The sequence below is a fragment of the Excalfactoria chinensis genome, chromosome 13, assembly GCF_039878825.1.
Source record: "Excalfactoria chinensis isolate bCotChi1 chromosome 13, bCotChi1.hap2, whole genome shotgun sequence".
NCBI classification, from domain to species: Eukaryota; Metazoa; Chordata; class Aves; order Galliformes; family Phasianidae; genus Excalfactoria; species Excalfactoria chinensis.
In genome coordinates this window covers 4,545,752-4,573,339 of record NC_092837.1, presented here as the reverse complement: position 1 = coordinate 4,573,339, position 27,588 = coordinate 4,545,752, and the positions used below count along the sequence as shown (strand labels likewise).

General features: G+C 44.1%; 1 protein-coding gene across 2 annotated transcripts in view; it reads right to left on the bottom strand.

Annotated features, from left to right (window-relative positions):
- CNOT6 (CCR4-NOT transcription complex subunit 6) overlaps window positions 1–24,455 on the bottom strand; it is a 35,888-nt gene extending 11,433 nt beyond the window's left edge. For both annotated transcript variants that reach the window (XM_072348100.1, XM_072348101.1), the window contains exons 1-3: window positions 24,249–24,455; window positions 4,251–4,364; window positions 2,255–2,441 (exon numbers count right to left, since the gene is read on the bottom strand). In XM_072348100.1, the coding sequence (XP_072204201.1) occupies window positions 2,255–2,441; window positions 4,251–4,362 (299 nt within the window). In that variant the 5' untranslated portion in view covers window positions 4,363–4,364; window positions 24,249–24,455. The remainder of the gene's footprint in view (window positions 1–2,254; window positions 2,442–4,250; window positions 4,365–24,248) is intronic.
- Between the last annotated feature and the right edge of the window lie 3,133 nt (window positions 24,456–27,588).

Genomic DNA, 27,588 nt, shown 5'->3' with positions numbered 1-27,588 from the left:
GCTAAAGATCGAGGGGTTTGTTTCACCAATACTCTGAGGTGTGGAGCAGTGGAAGATAAAGGGGGAGATAAAGGCTGTTTTTAATCAGGCGGTTAACTAGAAATGGCAAGCCAGTGCTCAGCTGACTGACAGGCTGCAACACACGGAGCCACATGGTCTGCAGTTATTTTTGTGTGCTTTCTTTTTAATATGAAAATCCTACAGTTGAAAGCAGCCTAACTCAGAAGCAGCTCACTGCGTCACTGTGGGTTTCTAAGTATGAACAAGACACACAGAAGGTTAAAATAATAATAAATTATGATATTATTTCAAAGAAAAAAAGTGAAAACATCGACATTCCCAACAGTTCTCTGCACTTCATAAACACTTAACATTGAAATAGGTACTGTTTTTTAGGGATAACATTACATTTGACATTACAAGGGTCCTAATTTATACTTTAGGAAGACATTTTTTCCTATAGCAGCTTTTCAAAGCACTACTGAAGTCTAAAAAATAAAATAAATAAAAATTAGATTGTATATGAATTACAAAAAAATATTTAATAATAAATAATAATAATAGCTCTCCTACGTCTTCTAGTGGAAAATGAGCGAGAAGGAAGAATGGCAGACTAGGAGGCATCATTACCACTTCTCTCCTGGATGAAAGAATTTGTTTCCTCTAATGATCTATGCTTACATGGAACCCCTCCTGTACAGAAGGGATGATCACAGCAAATTCTACTAATTCTTTCAAGTGTATCAAGAGAATCTGTTTCAGATCTGAGCTTTCATTGCATGTTACAGTTACTTCTCCTCTTTCCTCAAAGATCAGACATCTTACTGCTCCCCCTGACACCTCTTCCTTCAGGCACCTGCAGTAAAACGGGAGATGCCACGAGCCCTGGCTGAGCTCTGCCATCCAGCCCAAACACAGTTCTCCAGATGTGGGAGTTATAAGACCTGTTACCAACGCTAAAGTGTGAGAGTGCAAATTATTTCTCTGGCTCAGGATATTAGCAATTTCCCGTGCTGAATTACCGTTAGTTTGATCAACTCCCCAGAATCTATTGGAAGCATCTGCAGTAAGAGCCAGCCTGAAACATAAAACTACAGCACAGCTGAGACCTGCAGAGCACTATCACACAGGATGCACTTACGGATTTTTCTTCACTTTGACCACAGTGAAAAGAAATCATGGATCAGCTGCAATTACTGAGGACAGAGAGAGCGCAGTGGATTAATGCACTAGTTCTTCCTGTCTAGAGACCTGGATTTCAGTGCTATGTTTTTGTCACAAATAGAACACTAGTTTGATCCTAGGCCTTAGCTACACATTGCACATTCACTAGCTTTGTCATTCTCTACTGAAGAGAGGCCTGAGACTTGGCAGAGCTGAAACTCCAGAGAATCAGAATAAACTGGGAAAGCATTGTGAAGATGGCATTGTATCTTTTGACACTACTGATGACTATGCAAGGGTAAGCTAACTTCGGGTAATGAGTATTAATTTTATAGCGACACTGTAGAAGGAAAGAAAAAGATTGATGGAAATGAAATGATGCTGATGAAGTATAAAGATGAATTTGAGAATGCATCAGTAAACTTAGGATTGCTAGCTTACAATATCTGAGGAGTAGATAAAGGAGAGAAGACAGTTATCATAAATTGAGATGTGAACTACTTTGGAATTTGAGCTTTTGGTACTAATTTCATTGTAAAATTCAGTGAAAAAGTTGCATACGGTTGATATTTTTTTCCTCCTTAATTTCCAAAGGAACGCAGTTAAATTACAGCAAATGTGGGAAAGAGACAACATTAGAAAAGTTGTATTAGTTATTAAACCTAGAGAATAAGAACAAATATTATTAGGAAAAATGAATAAATAGAAAAAACAGTAGTTAATACAACTGTTGATGTTTAATCAGACCTTTTTCCTACATTGCAATGAGCTAAAGGCAATTTTCTGTGTATTAGTATTTCTTAGATAACTCCAGAAAGATTTGTAAAAGAGTTTGGGAAGAGACGCATAGGAGAGGAAACCTGACTTAGAAAGACTTAAAATGGGCTTCTGCTGTCAAACCGAGCATTTCTAGAGCTCATTACGTATATATGATGTCATACATCAGAATAGGAGAACAAGTGAAAAAAAAATAAGGAAGAGGGAATTTATGTTTTTTGTTTACTAGAACATCACTATTATGCCAAAAGCCAAGCTGTTTGTACAAAGATAACAGCGAAGCAACTTTAACTCCTGTTATAAACCCGCATACCTGAGTGACACCATGTTTCCGAGCTCTGCTGGTAAACTGCGGATTTTATTAGAGGACAGGTCCAGATACACCAGATTATGAAGCTTGGCAATGTCTGAAGGAATACGGGATAAGGAATTGTCACTGAGATGCAAAGCTGTCAAATGGGTCAGTGTCCACAACGATGAACTTAAGCTTCTCACTTTCCCTGTGGAAGGATGGTAAAGAAAGAAAAATTCAAAAAATAAGATCAATTAATCTTATAATTCAAAGAATTAAGCACTACTGTATGTGAGACTGGGAAAAAAACAACGTAGACTTAAGTTCTGAGCTTTGGTTTTTTCTCAAGATCCATACAAAACAACAGACCTATTTACTGACCATCCCCCCCAACAGTTAATATACATTTAAGAAGCATTTTCTCAATTACTGTTTATGTTTGGGATATAAGACGGCTCTTCAATTTTCCCCTTCTTTCTGTGTAACATCTTTCAAACCAAAAATCTTTGTTCTGTGGCATCAATCCAGCCAGGAACAGCCAGAAGTACTACATTCGGGGTGACCAAAATGCTTGGTTGAGAACACGGATTTCCATCTGAAAGCTGAATATATCACTGCCAGAGATTTTTTTAAAAAGGTACAATTTTTGTACAAACTGAAAGGTGGAAACATGGATTTCTGTTACAAAATCGAGGCTGTTACATCGCTGCACACAAACAATGTGAGGTATAATCAGAAGGTCTCAAAACATTTCTTCTACCAAAGACATTTTCTTCCCCCAGGAGGAGCTCTCTTTTCATTTACAAGAGTCACCCAACTGTGCCAACAGCATTGAAGGAAGAGCACCACCATCAGTTTCTCTAAGGTTAAAAAAGCTTGAAAGCCTCTAAAAACCCCAAGGTTAAAATCAGCATCTTTAAAAACAGCATCGTTAATAAACACCCCAATGTGTACACATAATAATTCCTTTCATTATGAAAAACACTATTTAAGGAAACAACTCACATTTAGTGTTGGGGAAAGCTACACTGATACATTTGTATCTGCAAGGCAGTCCCTGGTAACAAAACGTTTAATACAGGTGTACTTGTCAGGGAGCTACAAGAGCGACTTGCGCACAAAAGCCTGCAGCAAAGAGCTGGGAGATTTCAATAAAAGCAATTAAAGCATTTGTTGCTTTCTGTAGCAGATGACCGAGTATTTTGCAAGGAAAAGACACTGTGATCATCAATGGAACAAAGACACTGCCACGTTTTACTCTGCAAGGCAAATGCAAACAATTCCTTCAAGGGTTCATTCTCCTGTAAAGCTTATTAACAATTTTTCTGAAACGTTTTTAAGTACAAATCAGGATTTCTCTGCGTTTTTAAAGGCTGCATTAACAACTCCTCCCTCTCTCCTACCCTCTAAATGCAAACAGGTGACTGCGATCAAAGAAACCTTTCGAGCAAAAAGGATTTATATATTCTCTTTACCACCTACATTTCCCTTGGCTGGAATCAGTCTATAGTGAGATCACAAAGCATGAAAGGAAAGAGCTATTACTTAATGCATTTCCTATGCATAAGTAGCAGATGTCCAAGAGGATATCCATGCCTAAATTAATGCTTCTTGAAGCAGCACATAACTAGGTTTCTGCACCTGTAACCTTTGAGTAAGTACTGTAATTCACATGTAAAGGCATGTGGCACTTGAAAGATGACACAGATTCAGCGATCTGGAAGGGAAGACTCTTCACAGTTAGAAGTCTATTTGCTTTCTATACATTTATCTATTGAACAGCCATTTAGAAATACCAATCTTTCAAAGAAATTCCTTATTTAATCAGAATTTCAGCGTAAAACCTCCGTTTATTATTGCTTCTTCCAGTTTACCACCGAATGCAACACATGGAGCTTAGAACTTCTTTCCTACAGCTGTTTCATACTCCCTGTGTTTCTTGTTCAAGCCCGTACTGTGCAGGCTGTTCTTAAAATACACTGAAATCTTAACTGAGGATCATTCCCTGGTTTCTCACCACTTATTTCCAGCTCTGCCCAGTGTGATTTCTTTCCATTGGCTGCTTCCTCTGAGGACATAATTGTGTACATCCTCCGTGGATCAGGTGGATCGTACTTTTCCTTGGGCATTCCTGTCAATACAAAATGACAAAGGATTACGACATGTTATACCGAGAATTCTTTAAAAGGTAATTTCCATTCTACAGCTAAGTATTGTACTGGATATTCAATCCAAATATTTAAAGGTAATCTGCATCCATTTATAAGTGTGAAAGCCTGCTCTCTTAGAGGAGCTCAGATCTGATGGTATAAGAATGACAGATAAAAATCCAACCCCAGCCCCCAATAATTTAACTATGCCTGTAATGCAATACAAACATTCTGTCCTGACACCTTTCACAAGTACACCCCTGTAGTGCTCTGCAAACATCCCATCATACCGCAGTCTCCTTTGCCTTTGGCCTACAGAAGCAGAACCTCCAGCAACCACTACTAGACAAAGAAACTTACAGACACTTGGACTTTCTGTTCTCCTAGCTGGTCACAAAGCTGCTTAGAATAGCAACCATATCCAAATTCTTTAACAACAAGACTTCAGAAATTGATGAACACCACCACCATGTTCCCCCTCATATAAACTACAGAAAACATTTGTTACTATTCTTGCCTACCCATCACTTCCAGGCTTACTGCAGTTCTCAATTCACGACACAAACTGAGCAACCAAGAAAAGAATATTTCTGAAAGGATCCTCAATTCTTCAAGTCTGCAGAACAACAGCGCTCTAATCCAAGCCTCAGCCTACTCTTCTGAGTCTAAAAACATTATTTCTAACGTAGAGATACTGATCAGTTTCTTAAGTTTTACTGTTAAGCATCTAACTGACCTTAACTTCCTTCACTCTCTTCCCCATAGCTCCTGATAAGAAATTCAGAAACGTTTCTGATCAGTGCTTCTTTATTACTGCAGCCCAGTGTGGACAGTGGAAGAGAACTGCTAGAAATTCTTCTAGGCAGAGCCCTCCCTCCAGCATTCCTGCATGGCAGCAGAGCAGTACCAGCTCCGTGCACAGAGAAGGAATGAGAAGATGGCATTGCTGTCTCCTCTCCACCTCAAGAAGATAGTATTTGGGATTCAGTCAGTAAAAAAGGGAAAACAGCTTAAACATACCTTGATTTATATCAATACTGCATGAACTGACCCATTAGTTGCATGTCTTAAGGTTACAAAGGACTTCCAGTACACACCATTTTTACCACAAATAAATGTTATCTTACAGTTCTATGCATACGTAAGAGCTTTTATGGCAAAGTTCCCCACCTTAAGTGGAAACATCCACACTGAGAAGCACAAGCCACAAACCATAGAAGTGATGTGTGTGCAATAAGTAAGTTAAACAACAGTAGCTCAAAACAAAGTTACAAATACATTTCAAGCAATGCAATGCAATTCCCAGAGTAAAACACATAACAGCAATGCAAAGAAGCTGTGCTGCTGACACCCCAACAACACCCAGTTATCACACCTAGCAAGGCTTTCTATCAAGTCTTTCCTTCAGCCCTGGGCAAACTTGAGTACATCAGAAAAGCACTGCACTCCGCTGTAGCATTAACAACTAATAATCTTCATAAAGCCATTGACCAGACCTACTTGCCATTTATTTAATGGAAATTATTTAACACATTAAAAAACAAAAGACAGCTAATTATGTGACTTCATTAAAACAAAGTTATCCAGCCCCAAGTGCTTACTGTAATGCAGTAACTCTTCTACTGATTCACACCTCTTCCTTTTCTCACTGCTGGTCAGAATCAGCTCCACCCAAGGAAAAGAAATTCCTCTTTAAGAAGTGAATTCTGGGTAAAGTGCTGAGACTATAAATAGCAGCTGGGATGGGACCCTTACAGAATGGCCATACCTGAGTTCTGAGGGTGCTAAAAATCATTAAGTGCGACACCTTCTTCTTTAAACTAAGTTAATTAAAAAGTTAAAACTCAATTGAAACTCACCAGAAAGGTAAAAACATAACTTTACCTTGCAGTAGCTATCTAACGAGTGCAATCATAGATGGCAAAACAATACATACAGCATCTCCTCTGAGCCTGCTACAAACAAGCACATTGTCACAAAGGCCAGAGTGCTGCTGCTGTGCTTTTCCAGGGAGCGTTCCCCTCCCTCACTCATCTGATGCTTTCTCTTCCTGCAGCTCCTGCACTTAATAAACGTGCTCCACTTTCTAAAAACGAAAGCAGGTAGTACTAGAGACAGAAATCTCATTCAGTACGGAAATGCGAATACTCCCCAGAGCACAGTCAATCACATGCACTAATTAACAGACTTGCTGGTACCAGCGCTACATGTCTCCCTGCTACCAAAGGAGGATGACATACTTTTCCAGTGGGTTTTGTTAATGCACGGTAACACAACTGATGAGATTTAACAACTGAAGGTTTTAACAGAGGATATCAGTGTGCCCGTCCTGCAAGTGTCACCATCTGACCCTTCTCAGCATTCCTCTTCAATGGATTTCCCTTTCTTACTGCTGCATTTCAAAGTGCAAAGACTAAGACTAGGATCACTCAATAGCAGAAAAAGCAGCGAGTGCAGACAGGGCAGCTTTGCTCAAGGAGCAGCCCTGGCTGCAAGGAACAGCACTGACATGGGAAGGCACCGCACCAGATCTTTGTGCATCTTCATTCATCAGGTAGAGCTGAAGATCTCCCAGGCCCTGACAGCCAGACTAAATGTTGGCCACCACAGAACACAAATGGGATGCCTTGAACTAAATTTCAAAACTTCACAGCAGGGAGTAGTTGGATAAATCACTGCTTTCTACAAATCACCGTCTCCTCTCCTTTCTCCACCTCCCCCATTCCAAATTTAGAACCTGCTGAGGTAAACGTCAGATGAAGGGATATGGTTTTGTCAGACTACAGCAACTTTAAGAGGCATAAGAGGTGCTGGACAACCTTAAAGCCTTTGATAAGGGCTGCTCTAATAATGCAACTTAACACAGCCAACATTTACACCTCATTTTCAAAAGCGCTTACACCATCTGTAATTTTCAGTTGCACCAGCACAGACAGGGGAAAGCATCACTGAATACTCATCTGTTACACACACCACTTAGTTGGTAAGGGAGAAATGGTTTATCAACAAAGATAGGACACAGATATCAGAATGCATTCCACACGACCAAAATTCGATGAGAGGGCATGTGATTATGTTTAAATGCAAATTAAATTGTTTACTATCTTGTACTGGCTTGTTAAACTACATTTAAAAGCTGAAACAAAATTGCTTGAGAGCTGATGAGAAGGACGGCTGCCCACTCCTACCCTGGTCACTCGATCCCAATGCAGAATTAGGACTCCTAACCCCACAGGAGCTGAGCTAAACCAGGCTGGTGATGTCAAGAGCAGAAAGGATCTGACACAGGAAATAGGTGGAGAATCTTCAACGCAGACACAACATTATGCCTTTGTTTGCACAAATGGCTCTGAGAAAGAGAGCAAAAAGAGACACAAAGGGAAGAAAAATACTGAAGAGGCCAAACCGTTAGGAGAGCTGACAATGATGACTAATGCAACAAATGGATGATGGAGTGCTGATCTGGGCATCTCTCAGGATCACTAGAGCCAATCAAATTACCACAGGGATGAGTTGCACCTGCACCAATTGCTGCCCAAGTCTCCAGGTTAAAGTGATGAGTGCAGTCAGGTGATTAAGAACCAGGCTAGCTGTTCTAGAGAACTGTCCTGGAAAAGAGAAGGTGTGATTACCAGCAGCTGTGTGAGCGCATGTGCTGCTCCATTAAGCAGGTGCTGCTCTGCCGTTGAAGAGCATTTGTAGCTAAAGCACCAGTGCTGTTGGGAGTATAGGCTTAGGGGAAGTTAATGACCTATAAAGGGAGAACTGCCTAAGGGTCAAGTCATTTCTGCTATGGTGCTTTCCACATAAGGATGAAGAAAGACCACAGCACAAGAAGCAGCCCTATGGAGCAGTAAGTCTCTTAAGTTTAAGCAAAATTAAAAGGCAGAAGTTGGGTTACAAGGCAGCTAATGATCCAAACAACTCTAGAAGGTATTATTAAATAATGCCTCTGAACTAGACAGGTGACAGTGTGGGGGAACTGCTTGGAGTGACAAATTAGGAAAGAGGATGACTTCTTCTTCCTTCTATCTTTCCCTTTCGCTAGTTTTATGAAATCAGAAAATGGCAGGGGAGCAGGATTTAACCAAAGTAAGTAAAGCTTTTCCTCTTAGAAGAGAGAACAAAAAGTTACAGATTTACATCTGAAACACCACAGATAAATAAACTTTATTTCAAAGCTAAACACATTAGGCAACTCCTGTAAGCTAAGTCTACCATTCATCCTTCAACTATTAAGTTCCCCATAAAATATTTCCTACAAGTATTAACTTCTTCCATATCACATATTAAACCAGGTGAAGGAAACTTTTATTATTCTGAAGCTTTACATGAAACACTGAACCAATGAAAGCAGCGTAAGTTAGTATTTAGATACCATTTTAACTTCCTCTGACTCCATCCGTTATTCTGGAAGAACTACTGCAGAATCTATGAAGGAGCCTCTGCAAAGTCTACTTACAAATACATGAGTACCCTTAGATGTACCAACGCACAAGGCTGAAGCAGCAGGAATCAGCTTCTGAAACTCTCTGACGTGCTGAGGACTTTTCACTTCTTTTCCCCCATTACTTGAGAATGCTAAAACTGATAGAGATCAGAAAACTTCTGGAAAGGAGAAGTAAACAAAGTAAAACCACACCTGACTGAGTGTGTAGTGGAACTTGTTTCTTTTTACATCAAAATTGTGAATAAACTATAAAAATCAAAGTCTAGTAAGGCTGGAAGCAACCAGATAAATGAAGTGTGTTTTTCTTGTATAATAAGCGCACACTGTCTGGCTGCCAGGTTACTTCTGCTCTGTTGAAAGCAGTAGGAGAGGCTGCAATCTGCAGTATTAAAACAATGTTTGCTATATAGTATAACCTAGTCTGCCGATCAAAGATCTAATAAGATGATTATAACCTGTGAGGCCTTCTTTTTCCCCTTCTCCAACACTGGATATTCATACCAGATCAATCCTTGGTAACTTTGTGCCTCTAACACTGAAATTTCTCCATGTAATCTGAAGCTATATTCAAAAATCAGATCCAAAGGTTTTTCCCCACAAATAAGCGATTCTGGTGCTGCCTGATAAGCCTTGAACTCAAAGTTAATTTGGGATTCTCCTCACACTCAACTGTTTGCATTGTGGTTTCACATCACGCTAAGCAGAACTAAGCTGGTCTTCCTGCGGTTCCTCCCTCCCAGGACTCTGTTTCCCCTCCACTCTTGCATCAACGCTGATTCTTCCTCTGGTAAGGAGATGAGCTGGGTAGGAGATGTAAACTGGCCAAAAGCTAGGGTGGGATTAAGAAGAAATGCACTTGGGGGAGTCCAATTTCCTGCATTACAGTAGCAATTTAAGTGTGTATTTGCAGCACGGTTCTTTAATGGATTGAAATCCAGACAACAATGTGATTGTTTCACTGGCCATACCTGCCTAAAATCATCTCCTCTTGCCCAGGAGGAAGCAAAACCTTGCTTCCAACTGTCATCATCAAGGCATTAGTTAAATAGTAACACTGAACAAAGTCTAAAATCCCACATGAAGTCAAAGTACAGTGCTTTTTAGATAACAAAACTGTACTAGTCCTCATGTATAGTCAAATAAAAAAATTGTTACCCTGTGTATAAAGGGTGAATCTCTTCTATTAAGCTTTATTAGGAAGAAGAGAAGCTACTGATTTGAACTCTGGTTAGTGATACTCTTCAAAGAGAAGGAACAGAAATGCACCTGAAAGATGCTCCTCTTAGGGAGGGGGAAAGTTAAAGCCGATTTTATAATACCGTATTCCTATGTTCACTATAAAACTTAAAATTTACTAAACTTGTTCTTTCACGTACACCCATTTTCTGCATTTCCCACGGAGCACTAACTGTTCATTACAGAAGTGGTTGCTCAAAGAGACTTAAGTTTATTGCTTTCATGTTCCCTGCAGCGTTGGCGTTTTACTTACTAAGTGATGATTTCTATGGGAATTGAACTACTTTTCAGCCTGAAGTACAGGCTGAATGAAGCAACAGCCCCATGCATAGGGCTGCTGCCCTGGCTGAGATGATGAGGTGCAACACCGGTTTCCCTGCAGAAAACAACAGGAGCTTGAGCAGGTCTATGGCAGAGCTTCATACACACCTGAATGGATGAGTTGAGGCAATACCTGGATTTACCCTCAGTCCATACCACGTACGGACAACAAACTAGTTAATGATCTTAATCCTGAAATATAATGGAAAAAGTAGTTGCAGGCAAGAAGTAGCAAGGAAAAGAAGCAAATATACCCAGTGTGTCCCAGCTGGACCTCAAGTGACACAAGAGGTAAATTCAATGTACTTTACCTAAATTCTCATTTAAAATCTGGGACACAGACGTACCTGTATGTGCTCCCCATAAAACCTGTACAGAGAAAGGCACTTAGTTCTTTAATTCTTGCTATACCTACAGCTCATTTTAAACTTCATACCAGTCTTATTTGGATATATTATGTTAAAAAAAAAAGCTTCAGTGTGGTTCATCTCTGGATCTCCCAGCCACTCACAGCTTCACAGGGGAACACGAAGCCAATTTATACCCTGCTATGTCATGCTGCTGCTGGTTCTATCTTGCTACAACACATAACTATGCAAACAGATAAACCAAAGTGCAGAAACGTTTCCTCCAATGAGGAGCAAAACAGACTAAAGCCCCTCAGAACACCACAAATGTTTTCATGTTGAATATTCAGGAGTTTGAGGACTTGCCTATCGCAATGTGTATTGGTTTTAAATGTACAGATGGAAACAAAATGTACAGAAGGTATATAAGTGAATGAGTAAAGGGAAAACTCACCAACGGTGGTGCCTTGACCGAAGCAGCTGAGGCAGTCCTCCCTGGTGAGCGATCTCCAAGAGATACTGCTCCAGTGGGAGTCAGCCCTTAAATGAGGTCTCAGAGGGGATGGAGTCAAGCTCCACCCCTTCCGGGAGCACAGCTACATCACTCTCACCTGTGCTCCCACAGCTGACCCCATACTTGCCTCAGCTGATTAATCAGAGGTTCAGGCTGTGATTACCAATCTCCCATACACTCCACCCCTTCACAGCGTGAACCAATGATTAGGTGAGTTTTCCCTTATCACAGAGACCCAACGCGACGCTGATACAATTTCCCGTCGCACCGAATGCTGATGTTATTCAAATGATGATTGGATGGGTATTCACGATCTTCCGTGGGCCAGTGCTTGATAGATGTTACTGGAGACAAGCCATCTCGAGGTGCAGGTCCATTTGCGTTTCATCAGTCCACACAAATTGTTCTCTGATGGTCCTAGAGGCTTAGAATCTTAGGGAGAGTAATACAGATGTTTCAAGGGTACCAGGAGAGGAAGGTCTGCCCTCCAGGGCAAGATACAGGCCGTATTCTTGTCTTGGGTCAATACTTCTGCTCGCACCGGATTATGTCCCGGCCTCCGATACCATACCCTCTGGCCAGATATCTGTGGCTGTATAACTATATCTGGCACCAGAGGAGGAGTCCTGATCTGCCATAGGGACATGATGGGTGTCCCTTTAGCAATAAAGACCGGAGTATTGACCACGATGTCAGTAGGCCATGTACCTATCACCGAGGGGGTAACTGAACCTCCCACCTCCAATAGTCTCCCCCAAGGTGCAAGTAGGCCACACCACTTAGGTCCTACTTGCACCTTCCAGGGCCAATTTATCTTATGGATTCCTGGTTTTAGATTCTCAGGGGCAGGGAGCAGAAGATTATTGTCATTACCAACCTGCGGTTTTACCTCATTATCAGCACCTGTAATTTGAATCCTAAGAGGGGAGGCCCATATAGTGTGTAACATTTTCAGAGCACTGGGTCTGCCATCCCGAGGTCTTTCGTTCAAGTCCCGCAGGGTTTCGTATAATCTTTTTGTCCACCCCTGCAGGGACTGAGAGTCTGTCTTCAGGGCAGCCTTAAGAATACCATTGTAGCGTTCAATAAGGCCTGCCCCTGTTGGATTATATGGCAGATGGAATCGCCATTCAATGTTGTTCTCTTCTGCCCAGCGCTGTATCATCGCTCCAGTAAAGTGAGTCCCTTGGTCGCTCTCGATGACTTGAGGTGTCCCATATGCAGACATCAGTTTAGTGAGTGCCTTAATTGTATATGCTTGATTTGCCTTTGGTACGGGATAGGCTTGCAGCAGTCCACTTACAGTATCAACGCAGGTCAGGGCATATCTCGCCCCCTCAGACCGAGGGAGGGGCCCAATGTAATCAACCTGCCATCTCTGAAGAGGACTATATCCTCTAGCAATGTGGGATGTTGTTTCAGGCAACGGCCTTGGTCTCATCTTCGAGCAAGCGTCACAGTCCTGACATGCTTGGACGATATCAGATAGCTGTACAGGCAGTCCCCATGCTTTAGCAGCTGCCCACATTATCTTTTGTCCAGCATGCCGTAGCTTCTGATGTAACCATCGGGCAATATTTTCGGATTGTGAATTCCCAATCCATCGAACTCGGGCCAGTGTGTCCGCTTCATCGTTTCCTGGTGACTGCAGGGGTTGATGACCAGAGACATGGTAGACACATACCGTCCTGTGTTTGACTGTATTCCAAATGTCTACCCACATGTCTTTCCCCCAGATCGGTCGGGCGTGGATAGTCCATTCCTGGGTAGCCCACTGCGTAATCCACAGAGTAAGCCCCCGGTACACGGCCCAACTATCCGTACAGATGTTCAGGATGCCATCACCAGGTTCTTTAGTTATAACCATCCACACGGCTCGTAATTCTGCCCATTGGCTGCTCTGACCATCCCCCTCATCAAACCAGATTGTCTCAGTAGAGGGATGGTATGCTATAGCTCGCCACTTGCTCGGGTTGCCTCTGCTGGACCCATCCGTATACCAGGCATCTTCAGGAATAGGATATCTTCCTTCCTGAACAGGGCTCTTCTCTGGTGGAGCGACAATTGGTTCTTTCGGCGTATCACTGCGATATGTCACTGGGCCTAGGATCTTCTGTAATTCCTCCTTGAGTGGAGACGAAGACAGGCTGCTTCTTTGACTTAGATAGGCGACCCATCGTGCTACCGTCTGTGCTTGGGCCACCCCTGTCTTAGGAAGGTGAGTTAGATCTCTTACCCACCCCTGGATCGGTAATGTAGTTTTAACTATAACCTCTGCTGTTTGCGTTATTGGCTCTACCGCTTGTAACGCTGAATAGGCAGCCAATAACTGTTTTTCAATCATGCTGTATCTTTCTTCTGCTCCGTGCCAAACCTGAGACCAGAATCCAATGGGGGTTCGAACAGAACTCTGGCGTTGCCACAGGCCCCAGCCAAAACCATCCTGGGTAACATGAACGTCTAGTTCAGCTGGGAGGGTCGGATCAAATATACCCAATGCCTGGGCTTGTTTAACTGCCAGCTTTGCCTGTTGGAAAGCATCTTGTTCTACCTTCCCCCAGTTCCACGATTGACCCTTCTTGGTAAGCTTATACAATGGCCTCAACAACTGAGCTAAGTGAGGTATAAAGGAGCGCCAATACCCCAATATACCTAAGAACTCTTGTAGCTGTTTCGATGTTGTAGGGACTGGGAACGCTTGGACTTTATCCACTACTGCACTGGGTAGTACTTTGGTTTTTCCGGACCAAATTACTCCCAGGAATTTTACAGATAGCCCCGGACCTTGCACCTTCTGTGGGTTTATAGCCCACCCTCTCTTTTGCAGATAAGCTATCAATAAATCTGCTGCTTGTCTCACCGCCTCTAATGAATCGGACGTTAACAGGAGGTCATCAATATAATGATATAAATTTACATTATGTGGCTTCTGCCACTTAGCCAGATCACGCGCCACCAAATTATGACAAAAAGTAGGTGAATGCACGTACCCTTGCGGCAGAACCTGAAAAGTCCACTGCCTGCCTTCCCATGTGAATGCAAACTGGTCTTGTGATTCTTCACTAATCGGAATACTGAAGAATGCATTCGCTAAGTCTAGGACACAGTGATACGTTTTAATTTCTCTACTTAGTGTGTCCATTAGGGAGGCAATATTGGGTACGGCTGCATGAACGGGCGGCGTGACCTTGTTTAATTCCCTGTAATCCACTGTCATCCTCCATGTTCCATCCGATTTTCGCACTGGCCATATTGGGGAGTTGTACGGGCTATGTGCAGGCCTTATAATACCCACTCTTTCTAATTCCTGCACTGTTTTTGTTATTTCATCCTGCCCACCTGGGAGTCTGTACTGTTTTACATTAGTAATCCGACGTGGCTTGGGCAGACAAATAGGCTCATGTTTTGCATGGCCTCTCAATATTGTCTGAATTGCCCGGATACTAATGCATCTCTGCCGCAACCGGAACTCTCCCACTGTTGTGTGGAGAGCCAGACCCCACAAGATATCAATTCCCAATATGTACTCCGGAATTGGGGCAATAGATACCTTGTACTCCCGTGGTGGGAGGCGCCCGACCCCCAATTTTACCCACGTTTGGGTGACTGGAACGGTCTGTCCCCCAAAGCCTCCAATCATTACTTTGTTCCCTCTGAATTTTGTTGGATCTCCATAAATTATAGATGTTTCCGCCCCCGTATCAACGAGGGCCATAACCTTCTGCACATTTTCTCGGGACCAATATATTGTCAATTCCACATAGGGCCTCCGGTCCCGTCTAGAGGCCCTAGGGTGACTGACGTCCCTCATCACGCCATAAACTGGGCCAGATTCAGGTCTTTTACCTCTGATGCCTCTGGTACTGTGACCCGAGGCACCTGAGGTGGCCTCTTTTTCCTATTTGGCACGATAAAGTCTTCTAGATTCCAAACTGTTGTTGGTCGTCGTTCTATAAGCCTTATCCCCGGTCTTTTGGGGCGGTTTTGAAATTTTTGTTCATCCTTCAGCTGTTTCCACAACTGAAGCAGAACGTGATTGGGCTGCCCATCAATTTTGGCAAATTGAACACCTGCTCGGAGTAGATCATTAAACATTTGTTTTCGGGACACCCTAATGGGTCCCGCCCGAGGGGTTCGTGGAGCCGATCTCCTGGCTCGGGCTATTGGAAAAACTTCAGGATCTTCAATTACTATAATATTGCGCTTGGTTCTTAGGCGCTCCGTTTCCCCCAGGTCCGCTACCAATTGGGCAGCATGTTGGACTGCTGCCTCTGCGGCCACTAGAGGATTCAATATAGAAACCAATGTTCCATACATATGTGAGGGAGCCTGTTGTAAGATTAGGTCCCTCATTCCCGCGGAAAACTTCACCATGTCCGGACTAACAGATACATCTTCATAGACAGCCTCTCGCATGCCTAGTTCCCGGATATAATTTTGTAGGTCTTCCATAGAAGACCACATTCCTGTATGTATTGGCATGTCTGTTTTATTTGACCATACCATACGGCAGGCAGCCATTATCCAATCTACGATCGAATGATTCTCTTCAGGGAACTGGGACCCTGAGTACAATCTCTGCCTCAGGGCAGGATGGACTGTTATGGTTGCTAGTTTAGATACCTCGGAGCCGTTAACTATTACACTTTCTGCTCCCGAGTCCCATAATCGTAACAGCCAGGCTGGGACACTTTCCCTTGGTCTTTGCCTGAAGCGCTGTACTAGATCCATAAGTTCGGTGGGCGTATATGGACGTGCTGTTACGTGTAAATAGGAGTCAGCAGGGGTCCATTGATCAGGAGGCACCCCTGCTGGTCGCTCCTGGACTTTTTTTGTTTTTTGGGTTACCATAGGACGGACTTCTAATAAGTCCGTCTTAAGTGGCTCTTCTAGGTCAGATTTAGTGACCTTAGTTTGATCCGATGTTTCAGGGTCCTTACTATCATCCATTGTAATGTATCTAATTTGGGGGGTGTTTGAAAAAAATGATGAATTTTTCCCCGTTAATAGATTAATTTCGCCCTCCAATTTTTCAATGCGGGCTTTTAATAATTGATTTTCATGTTCAATCTTATCTGATTTAACCTCTGCCTGATTTAAAGCATTCAATAAAGGCCAAGCAGCCATGGATGCAGCCATTTGCCTTTCTTTGGTTGTCAAAATATCTTTTTGCAACCCCTGAAAGTATTCAGTTAGATGGTAAGGGGACATATTGCCCGTTACCCGTAAGGGCCCCCATTGTTCGATAATCGTCGCTAATTGAAAATATGGGGATGCCTCAAACCCTGGTATTTGTCCAGGGAGGATTTTCCCTAAGGGGGTGATCTTCTCCCCCTTGAACCAACTAAACACATTCCACAGGAAAGACATTTTTTTTTTTCCGATATTCGCAGGCTCCTGCCTGGCTCGCCAAATGTATTGGTTTTAAATGTACAGATGGAAACAAAATGTACAGAAGGTATATAAGTGAATGAGTAAAGGGAAAACTCACCAACGGTGGTGCCTTGACCGAAGCAGCTGAGGCAGTCCTCCCTGGTGAGCGATCTCCAAGAGATACTGCTCCAGTGGGAGTCAGCCCTTAAATGAGGTCTCAGAGGGGATGGAGTCAAGCTCCACCCCTTCCGGGAGCACAGCTACATCACTCTCACCTGTGCTCCCACAGCTGACCCCATACTTGCCTCAGCTGATTAATCAGAGGTTCAGGCTGTGATTACCAATCTCCCATACACAATGCAACCTTACATTTAATACTAAGAGTGAATATGATTGCTCTATTGAAATATACATAAAAGAGCTCTATGAGAACACTTAATATTTACGTAAGACTTGCATACTGGGAGGAGAAAAGTCTGTGTAAACATGTATTTGTTGAACAGAGTAAGCATTCTTGACATTTTATAGAAGAAGATTATTTGATTAGGGTTTTTTAAGCATATAGCACTGAAAATATAAAACTAGGGAAAAAGATCACAGATTAGGGACCTTGCTAAACAGTAATGAAAATTGTTCAGAGTACACCCCGGGATTCACATTTTCTTCTCCCTGGAGTGGGGAGGGATGGCATGTTAGCACTGCTTGCATTAGGGAGCAGCGTATTGTGAGTCCTGGAACACTGCCCCACTTCCAAGAGATTCATCACTAATCACATCTCTTCCTGCCTGTGGAAGGGGGTTAGAGATTCATGATCCTTGAGGTCCCTTCCAACCCAGGCTATTCTGTGATACTGTTATTTCATGCGCTTCTTCACTCAGCAGGATGACGCTTTAGGGGCTGTTAGCGTATTAACGTTTAATGGCTCCATCAGGGAAGTACTGCTGCCTCATCATATTTTGAAGAGCTCCAAAACCAGAGTTTTACCTGGCTGCCAATACAGAACAATGAGGAACCCTTCCTCTTCTGCAGGCTTACATACCGTGAAGGTATCTGAGCATGCATCAGAACTATGTTATGCTAAGTATAAAGTAATGATTAAGTCAATATCTGCTGCTTGAGTGAGTATCTGTAATAGAGAATTTTGTTTTTGCAAGGAGGGGGGAAAAACCAAAGCATCTTGTTTTCTATCAGCTGAGTCACACAGTTGCAGGATGTTTGCTATTTTCCAGTCCTGTAGGCCTGATCAGACCACAGAGCTACAGTACCTAACTAGTTCAGGCTCTGTTTCATTAAGTCTAAAAATAAGTCAATTCATATTTTTTTAAATGAACACGTTATTAAATTTTAACCTTCAGGTACTTAAAATGTAATAAAGGTTTCTTTGTCCTCTTTCACTCTGCATTTATAGGAATATGAGCTGCTTGTTGCCGAGGTGCATGGCAGGGGCAGCGAGGCTGCTGTTCTCCAGCCCCACAATTCCCCTGCCCAGCCCTGCCACCCCTGCACTCCATTGGCAATTATGATTTCTCAGTAGACAGTTGACCTGAAGCACAATATTCCAATGGAGTAGTACACGTAACCCTCAGAGCCGAGGGGAGTGACAAAATTTACTATAGGTTCAGTAGTGCGACACAGCAAGTTCTCACTTTCATGTTTGGTTGCTATAAAGATCAGTTTAGGCTCAAAAGAGAACTGTAACACGGTCAGAGTATGAAGGGCATGTTTCAGCCCAGAGGTCCTTGATTGCTCTATCTTTTAGACTGATAACTTGATAACATTTCAGCTGGATTTTGATCACTCAAATTCCCGCTCCTGAGCATGCAAAACATCTAACGATTAGAAATACTACTTCTAAACATTCTCAGTGTAGCACAGAGTCCAGACGATTAGAATAGTTCTTAATTATCAGCAATTATAAATAATTATGCCTATAGTAGAAGGCTGCTGTATACAAAACAAACATTAGTGCAAAACTAAATTGCTAAGCAAAGCCCAACCTTGAACTGGTATCCCCAGAAACAGTTTGGCTAGCTAATGAATGCTAGGCAACGTTCCGACTGTTTTATCTTCTATTTCAGTGCATTCTGAAATGCCAATACATTAAAAGACCAGTCGGGTTTACTAATTACTTTAATAATTTATTTTAATTGCATATTATATACTGTACAAGATGGAATGTAAGACGTCAACTTTAAATGGAAGAGTTCCATCTTGAAGCCTTGTGTTTAAAAAAATGCAAACAGTGCTAAGACCAAGGCTCCAAAGGCTGACCTCACCTGCCTTCCGTAGGTGGCTGGAGAATGGTCTTACCAAGATGTCAACAAATTCAAACCCTTATTCCACCCACTGTGTCCAGACGATCCTATCTGACAATTCTCCACCATCCAAAAAACTATTTTTATTTCAAGTATGGCAGAATTTATCCTTGTCCATGTTTGTATGCTATTTCAAACACTGCCCTGTACACCATAAGGCTCCTTACCAGGTTTTCTTTCATACAACTGCAGAATAATTTCCATATCTCTGCTGCTTTGTGCATGCTGACTTCCTGTTTTCACCCACATTATTCTCTTAGCCTTGCAGTAGAACTTGGAGTCAAAGACAACCTAATTATTTTAAATGAGATTTGGACATTAGCTCATTTCCAGCCTTCCTGCTTTATATCTGAAGGACAACAGATCTCAGTATCAAGTTCTGAAATGTTTTATCTAGAAAGTATTTTTAGGAAGACATTTACATGCTTGTAAATATTAGAGCTGCTGAACTCTAGTTCAGCACATTACAAAACTCACTTCTACAGCTCTTCCTCTCCCATCTAGCCACATCCTGATAGAAACAGCCAAACTACTCACAAATTGTCTTTGCTTCAATTTAGACCAACAAGCCTGCAGATGTTGTTTCACAACCCCTCAGTCATGCAACAAAACCCACTGGAGATTTCTTTCCTGACCCCCTTTGTGCCCCCACTCGGCTGTGCTGGAGCAGCAGTGATACCCAGCCAAGAGGATGGCAGTGGTTTAAAAAAAAAGTCCCACTGCATCAGTCACACCACTGGTTGGTTTCCAGTGCTGTTTCAGAGATGGTTGCACTGATGCAGCCTGCAATGACCAACCAGAGCAGTATTCTCAGTTCTGCCACTGGAGAACTGTCTTCAGCTGATTTCTTTCTCCCTACTTGAACAGCAGTAGTAGCAGAAGGCACCTGGGCTGCTCCACGTGGGAAAGGCCTGTCCTGTGACAGGTAGTTATCTTAAGGCCAGCTCTCTCATCTCCAGACTTACATCTCTTAAGATGTCCATTAGCAAAGATTCCTTTTTAGTTTTAATCACTTCACAGATCACTTATTCCAACGGCTCTTATCCCTGAGAATACTCATCTATGTACAGACAGGCTCTGATTAAGGCAGCAGTAAAATTCCCCTCCTTGAGTCCATAGTACTTCTGCTTTGTCAGGCAAAGCTCTTCTGTTGGGTGGACAGCTGTTAAAACTCTTTAAAAACAGATTAAAAAGCATTAAAGGTGGAAGTTCAGCGCAAAACATTTCGGTATGTTTCATTATTTGGTCACTTATGGTCCAGGCTCACATCCTGACAAGTGATACGGATCAGGTTGTATGGGTGCAAACCTAGCTTTGCTTTAGCTCAGTTTCAGGCCTTCCTGTCTTTGCAGATGTCATTTCAGTGAGTTCCACGTGGAAGGATCTGGCTGTGAAGCACAGACCATTTTCTGATCCCTGACCTGCAAACTGATCTAAACAGGGCGACACTTTTGTGGAGCTCCATTTAACCTGTGTGATCCGTGCTTCACTCTTAATACACCACAAAACAAGCAGTAAAGCCACACAGGTAATCTGTAATATGCAGTATATTAAATTATTCCTTCAGTCCCCTAACATCACAAACTAACGTTCCCATTGGTGTGGCACATTCTAGACACAGCCACAGCCCTGATGGGCTTAAAGTAAGAAGCTGCTTAAGTTGCTGAGTAAAGCTTGCAGATCAGGAACAAAACTAAGACACACAAGAGAACCAGCAGAACACCATGGCTCCAATCACATCTATGCAGCAGCCTCAAGAAAATATCTAATATATTTCCCAGCTTCAAGAAAAACAAAAAACCCTCTTCCTGCAGAGCTCCAGTGCAGCACAAACCAAAATCCTAGCAAGCGTTTTATTTCTAGGTAACCAACTACGTACACATTTTCTGCTCCTAGGCCCTCCTCGATTTCTGTGCTAAAAAGAGCCCTCTGAGGCATTAAAAAAAGGATTTCTGTTGCACTCTTACAATAGAGAAAATTGGGTTGTTGCCAACTTTTTTTTCTTTTCTTTTTTTTTTTTTTTTTTAAATAAGCACCATCTTGGAAGTGTAATTAGTAGCTCAACAGGACATGTTAAGCATTTTAACTGCTTTTTCTATGGGACCTGCCTAGGCATTTGTATTCTTGAAGGCTCCACCTGCAGAAATCACTTCAATGCAGAAAACGTGAGTGCAGGTCCCCAGGCTTATGCCAAGCTGTTGAATGGGTTCCTACAACCTGATTTCAACATTGGAACATAAATTATGTGGCTTAATACAACGTTAGTAATCTGGCATGATACTATGGAATAATCACACCTTTAAGTGTGAAGCACCAGCACTGTAGGGGGAATACAAAACAGGTAAAGCCCTGAAGTGACTCAGTTGGGCTACTTTATGTATGAAGCTTTTGTATGCAATGGAGCAAAGGTCAACATATGCATCATGCAACGAGGACTAAAATCCAGAGGTAGGACCTGTTGAGATCTTTCTCATGGGGTTTTAAGGTAGGGGGTGCTTTTTGAAGCCTATCATACATCACTATTACTTTTGAATGCCACACATTTCTCCTAGCTAAAAAACCCCAAACCCTTTAAGTGACACGCCTTGTATATTTCAAGTCTAAAGACTGAATGGCAACTTCATTCATAAAGTTATAGCCTGCATACAACCTTCATTCATAAACCTTCATTCAATCTGCACATAACCTTCCCTTCATGTGGCCCCATTTGAGCCAGGGATGGCACATTACAAGCTCTACATATACAAACACAAACACAATTACCTGACAAAACAAGGGGCTAATTTTAGACCTCTGCAGCCTGCTAGCAAGCAGAAGCAGGAGGCTGCAGCCTCTGCAGCAGGACTGCCTGTTGCAGCAGGTGCTGCACAACTGGAATGAAGAATTCCGGTTCACCATCCAGCCTCCCAGGCACGGTGGCAATCCAAATAACGACACACTGCACTACAAACAAGAAGACCGAGCTGTTTAGTGGTAGTTTAACAAGATTGCTTTTATTTACGCTGCCATGCTTTAAAGAATAGATGCTTTTGTTGGTGAGCTGGGAAAGCATTTTCTGTTTGCTCTATCTTAGGAGTATTCTACCCCATTTTAAAGAGTGGTTTCCATCATGAACGTTGCACTTGCTTAGAAGAATAAGTCTTCCTAGTATCCAGTACTGCCTGATCTTAGTAATTTTTACCTTGACGAGTACCATGCTCACACAATTTGTGGCCTTTTGTAACATGTTTTCAAGACTTCTGATGCAAAATTTCAAAAGCATTTACCTGCCCCTGCAGTATTACAGCCTCATCTGCCTTTAAATTTCAGTTCTTCCTCTAAAATTCAAGCAAAGTAAACAGCCTGAACTCATTGTCTGCATAGAGTTCAACTCCCAAATGCAAACAGAAAAGGGATGCATGGTAGCGTCCTTTTTATAAACAGACCGAGCCACACGACTCAGATGAAAAGCGAGTAAAGAGTTAAATGTGAAGGGCTCCATGTCTGTAAGAGCATGAATAAACCCCCACAGAAGGCTTCATGGCTAGCAGCACACTCCACAGAGTCCAGATGAACCAGCAGGAAGAACAGAGGGCGGATAATCCTGTAAAATTACCCCAGTGGAAATGCTGATAAATTCCCAATTACGAGACCTGCTCTAAAATGAAAAAAATAATGCAAGATACAAAACAATTACCAGTCAACAATTGCACATCTCTGCATTTAAGCCAGACACATACTGCAAGTATTCCTTAATCCCTTGAATTCTGATTTGTTACCCATTATGGTGAGAGCTAGATTAAGAAAATAAATCCTAGAAAACTATCAATTAAACAAACAAACAATCAAACAAAAAAATCCTGGAGATCTGCAGCTCTGCTTACAAGGCAAATAGCTGCCTGCAGAATTACAGCATGGGTTACTATCAGAGAAACACTGGGCTTGGAAGAGACCCTGGAGATCCCCTCCTAATAGGTGTTCCCTACAGTTGGCTCATAGGAAAGCATCCAGACGGGTCTTGAATATTTCCAGAGCAGAACAGAGCCTTGCTGGGCTGCCTGTTCCAGTGCTCTGTCTCTGCACACTTGTAGAGTTAGGCATTAAAAAGAAGGGGAGGGTGGGGGAGGGGGAGAAGGAAAACAACAAACCTGTTTGACTGTGTGTGTTATGGTTGTGCTCTCACACTACAAAATGACGAGCACGGCCGATGTGAATTTTGAATTTTCACGGAGAAGTTGTAGAGATGCGCTGTGCACACACCATCATGGAGACAGATGCGCAGACACAGACTTTCCTAAAGCCCCCTGTGATCCCAGCTTACAGCTCCCCACAAAGCCCTGAGCCACACAGCTCCCTGCAGGCACGCAGGCCCCGCTGACCCACTTCTCTGCGCTCCAGGGGCTCACACAAGCGTGCGTGCTCATACACGTGCCCGCTCACAAAGCTCCACAACCCCTCCACTTACCCACCCCGCTCCCAAGGAAGCGCCGTCCCAATTCCCCTCTGTTTACCCCCGCAGGTGTGCGTACCCCCCCCCACCGCCCCACATGTCAGCGCGAGCCCCGCCCTCCTCCCGCTCCCATTGGCCGCCGGCGCTGCCAATCAAGCTCCGAGCGCTCGGGGTGGCTCTCCCCTCGCCCGGCCGCTCGCAGGGCCGCGGGCCGCCCGCTGCCAGCCACAGGCCTCGCCCCGGCAGCGCCGACCCTCGGCGAGCGGAGGGCTCAGGAAGGAAGGGAAGCGAGATGGCTGGAAAATTGCGCTTTGGACCATTATCAGATTGATGTCATTTCCCTCTCTGCCTTTGTTTAATTATTTTTAAACAGTTGGGGGAAAAAATATATATATATAAATAAATACATATATACGTATATATAAAGAACTTGGAGCTTCCAGATGCCGTTACACTAATTCCTCTTAATTGCCCTAAGATACGAACGCGGCCCGATTCTCGCCGAGAAGCTGCCAGCTCGCTCCGGCGGCGGATGGGCGGCAGGACGAGCCGCAGCCCCCGCCCGCAGCCCCGAGCCCGGCCCGGCCGCCTCCGGAGCGCCCCCAGCCCCGCCGCCCGCCCCCAGGGGCCGCCCCCCGCGCCCTGACACCCAACACAACAGCCCCCCCTCCTCTCACCGAACTCTCAGGCCGCCCCTCAAAGCGGAGGATCCCCCCCCACCCTACGCCGCTCGCCATAATAACACGGCTCCCCTCCCCCCCCGGCGCCCCCCACCCCCGTTAACCCCCGCAGCCCCGCTCCCCGCCCTCCCCGTCCCCCTGAGCACGAGCCCCCCCTCGAGGCGAGGCGCGGCGGGCGCACCGCCCCGAGCCCCCTATACCTGTGGCTGCAGCATCCCCGTCCCCCCGCCGCCCTCGCTCCGCCGCCTGCCTGGCTCTTTGTTTCCTGCCGCGGGCCGGACGGGAGAGCAGCTCCCCCCCGCCTCCTCCTCACACTCATTGAAAGCAAACAAGCATCATGGCGGCGGTGGTGCTGGCGGCGGCTGCGGGCGGGCCGGTCCTCCTCCCCCTCCTCCTCCTCCTCCTCCTCCTCCTCCTCCCTCCGCCCCGCCCGCCGAGGCCGCCCCCGCTCCGCGGCTGCGCAGGGCCGGACCGCAGGGGGGCGCTGAGGGGAGCTGTGGGGTCGCCTTGTGGGCCCGGCGGGTGGCAGGACGGGGTTTGTCGTGGCCCCCAAAGCGAGGCGGGTGTTGTGGAGCTCCGGGGGGAAGGCTGGGGGGGTGACGGGAAAGTGGATGAAAGTGAGGTGTATTTTTTGACACAGCGGTGTATGGCGGTAAAGCAGTTCCCAGTGTGAGGCCGGGGAGCCTAATGAAAGTATTCTTTTGAAACAACTTTAAATTCCACGTAAATGCGATGCAGAGCTGCAGTATGTGACCTCAGGCAAAGCACAGATCGCATGTTTAGCAAAAGGGACGTCTTTTCCACGTGTGTATCCATAATAAAGCAGATCCTTACCCCAGATCCTTCACTGCGCCGGGGTCTCCAGCTTCCATCTGCTGGAACTTCGCTTTTCACATCAAAAGGAACAGTAGAGAGAAAACCTCAAGGGAGGTTCAGGATAGATGTCAAGGAAAGGTCCTTCACCAGAGCCTGCGGTGGGCACAGAACAGGCTGCCCAGGGCAGTGGGCATGGCCCCAAGCTGCCAGAGCTCAGTGGTCCTCGTGGGTCCCTTCCAACTCAGGATATTCTATGGTTCTATTATGCCATAAAAACATTCCAGATCACAGCCCTGTTTCTGGAATGGGAAGGCTAAATAAGAGTTGAAGCCTCACTTGCCTTGGTATAAATGGATACGTAGCTGGAAATGAATGGTACTCTCCTTTGCTGTGCAATGAAGCCTTCTCTACTAAGAATGTGAAAGGCACTGAAGCAGGCTGTGCTTCTGAGGAACAACACCAGCAGAAACCTATGTGAGCAGGGCTCTGAAAAGTGACCCCAGCCTGCTCATAGAACATCCTCCTCAGGAAGGCTTAGTGAGCACTCTGGCACTTGGTTTGGGAAATAATCATGCTGTACTTCAGATTTCTGTTCAGCCTTATCCTATCATATATCTGAGATGGTCTCGGATAGCAAACTACCTCCCTGTGGCTGTGTCAGATACCTGAGCTGGCTTGGTCACTGGATGCGGCGCGGGCTCTGCATTCAGTGCCAGCCTGGCTGTTCAGGGCCAACAGCCATTCAGAACTGAGCAAAGCAGCTCTACATGTCATTCCCTGCACTGTATGTGTGTTCTTTCCAATAACCAGCTGTCCCACACATTCTTCAGTTAATACTTTCTAGGTCAGATATGGCCTCAATCCGCTGTATCGTTTTGCCTACAGCTAGTTCTCCAAAAGCAGTAGTGAAGTATTGGAGAGCGTTGCAGGATTTTCCAGGAACTGCTTTTCAGCAAAGAAGAATCAAGTGATTTTATCCCTTGGGAATGCTTGCAGGGAAACTTCATGCCCTGGGGGCAGATGTTGGGATAAAACTGCAGTACATTTAGATATACTGGGGAGGGCCTTCACCAAATAACTCAATATTATTGCCTGTTATATAAGCTACCAGTAGAATCATATCTCATCCTGAGTTGGAATGGCCACACAAGGATCACTGAGTCCATGCTCCACACAGCACCCAAAAATCACAGATCACAGCCATTCATCATATTATAAGTTAATTAACTCTCTGGTAACTTCACAGCTTATGTACAAAAGAAAAACCCTACACAACAGCAACAGCAACCCAGCAGTATTTGAAGAGCCTGAAGTTACAGCACATTGTATCAACTTCTGTTTGACCCACCACTGTGCTTATGTGGTTGGAAACAACAGAATGAAGCAAAAACATGTATGTATGTGGGTTTGGGGTTTTTTTTTTAGAAACTGTTATGCTGCTCGGAATTTCCTGTGCAGAAGTGCTGGTGCTCATCGGTACGTATGATTAACTTCTGCTCCGTGCAAGTGTTATCAGACCTGTAACCATGCAAACACTGGAGCAGATGGTCTGTGCTGGTGTCGGTGTTTCAGGTCTGGGTGCCTAATGAGACCTGAGAGTGCAATATGAGCCTCTCTTCATTTTGTTTCTCATAGCGGATAGACTTTTTGCAAGCGCTCTTGTTGCTCAAGGTCACAGATTCATCAATCAGATGAGAGCCCTTCCCATTAATCTTTTACCTGCCCATGAGTTTCCATACACCCGGTGAGCTGCTATTTAGCGTGGTATATAGTTCTTCAGTTGTTCAGTTGAGTTCAGGATAGTATTAAAGGGAATCAGAGCAAAAATCAATCACTTATTTTGAACACTGTTAAGCACAGAGCATGGTACATTTAAATTCTCATTCATTACCCATGAACAAAACACTTGCACTATGGAAACTATAAGTGGCCACCTTTGGACCAAATACGCTTTTTGGTATGTACCCAAAAGTGAGCATCCTATAAACCTTCCAAACTGGGGCTAAGAGGATTTGCTGTGAGTAGCTTAATGACTCCCAGCACTGCCACCTCCCTGTCACCCTCATTCTCAGTGTCCAGGGGATAGGGGCTGTCTGGGAGGGCTCTGGGAGTGCTGCTCTGTCCATGTTGATGACACTTGCAGCTATTTCGAGGACCTGTTGCCTTTGTGCCCTGACAAAAAGATGTGAAGCCTGTGGCAGAGGGTTGTCACTGTGGCAGCATTAGGGTACTTTTCGCTTTGCTTGAATGGCCAAATTTGGTTAAGACTTGTTTGGCTTCTAAATGTTTTGGGCTAAAATACATATCCTTCATTCTTTGTGGGTCATGCATGAGTGAACTGGCAAGACATCACCGCATCATAGCAGAGAACAAACACAGAGTTGTGGCTTGTGAAAGCTCTGGTGTCTGTAGTTACAAAAGAGGTGAACAAGGCCATTTTCTGTGCTCTCTCTTACCTTCTGTGCCCTGGAAATGTGAAGGAACAATATAACTGGAATATAAGAAGATGAGAAATGAAGCAGAAAAGAGCCAAATTATGGCAAAGCAGGAGAGATAACAAGGAAGAAAGAAAGTAGAAGCAGAGAAGGCAGGAAAGCAGAGAAACAAGAAGGCAGAACTAAGTTACAACCTGTATTTTCAGAATATGCAGATAGAGAGACAGAGATCTGAACTGAACAATAGCTTCCATTGCTGGTGAGGTCAGTGGGATCGCTGCTTTGAACA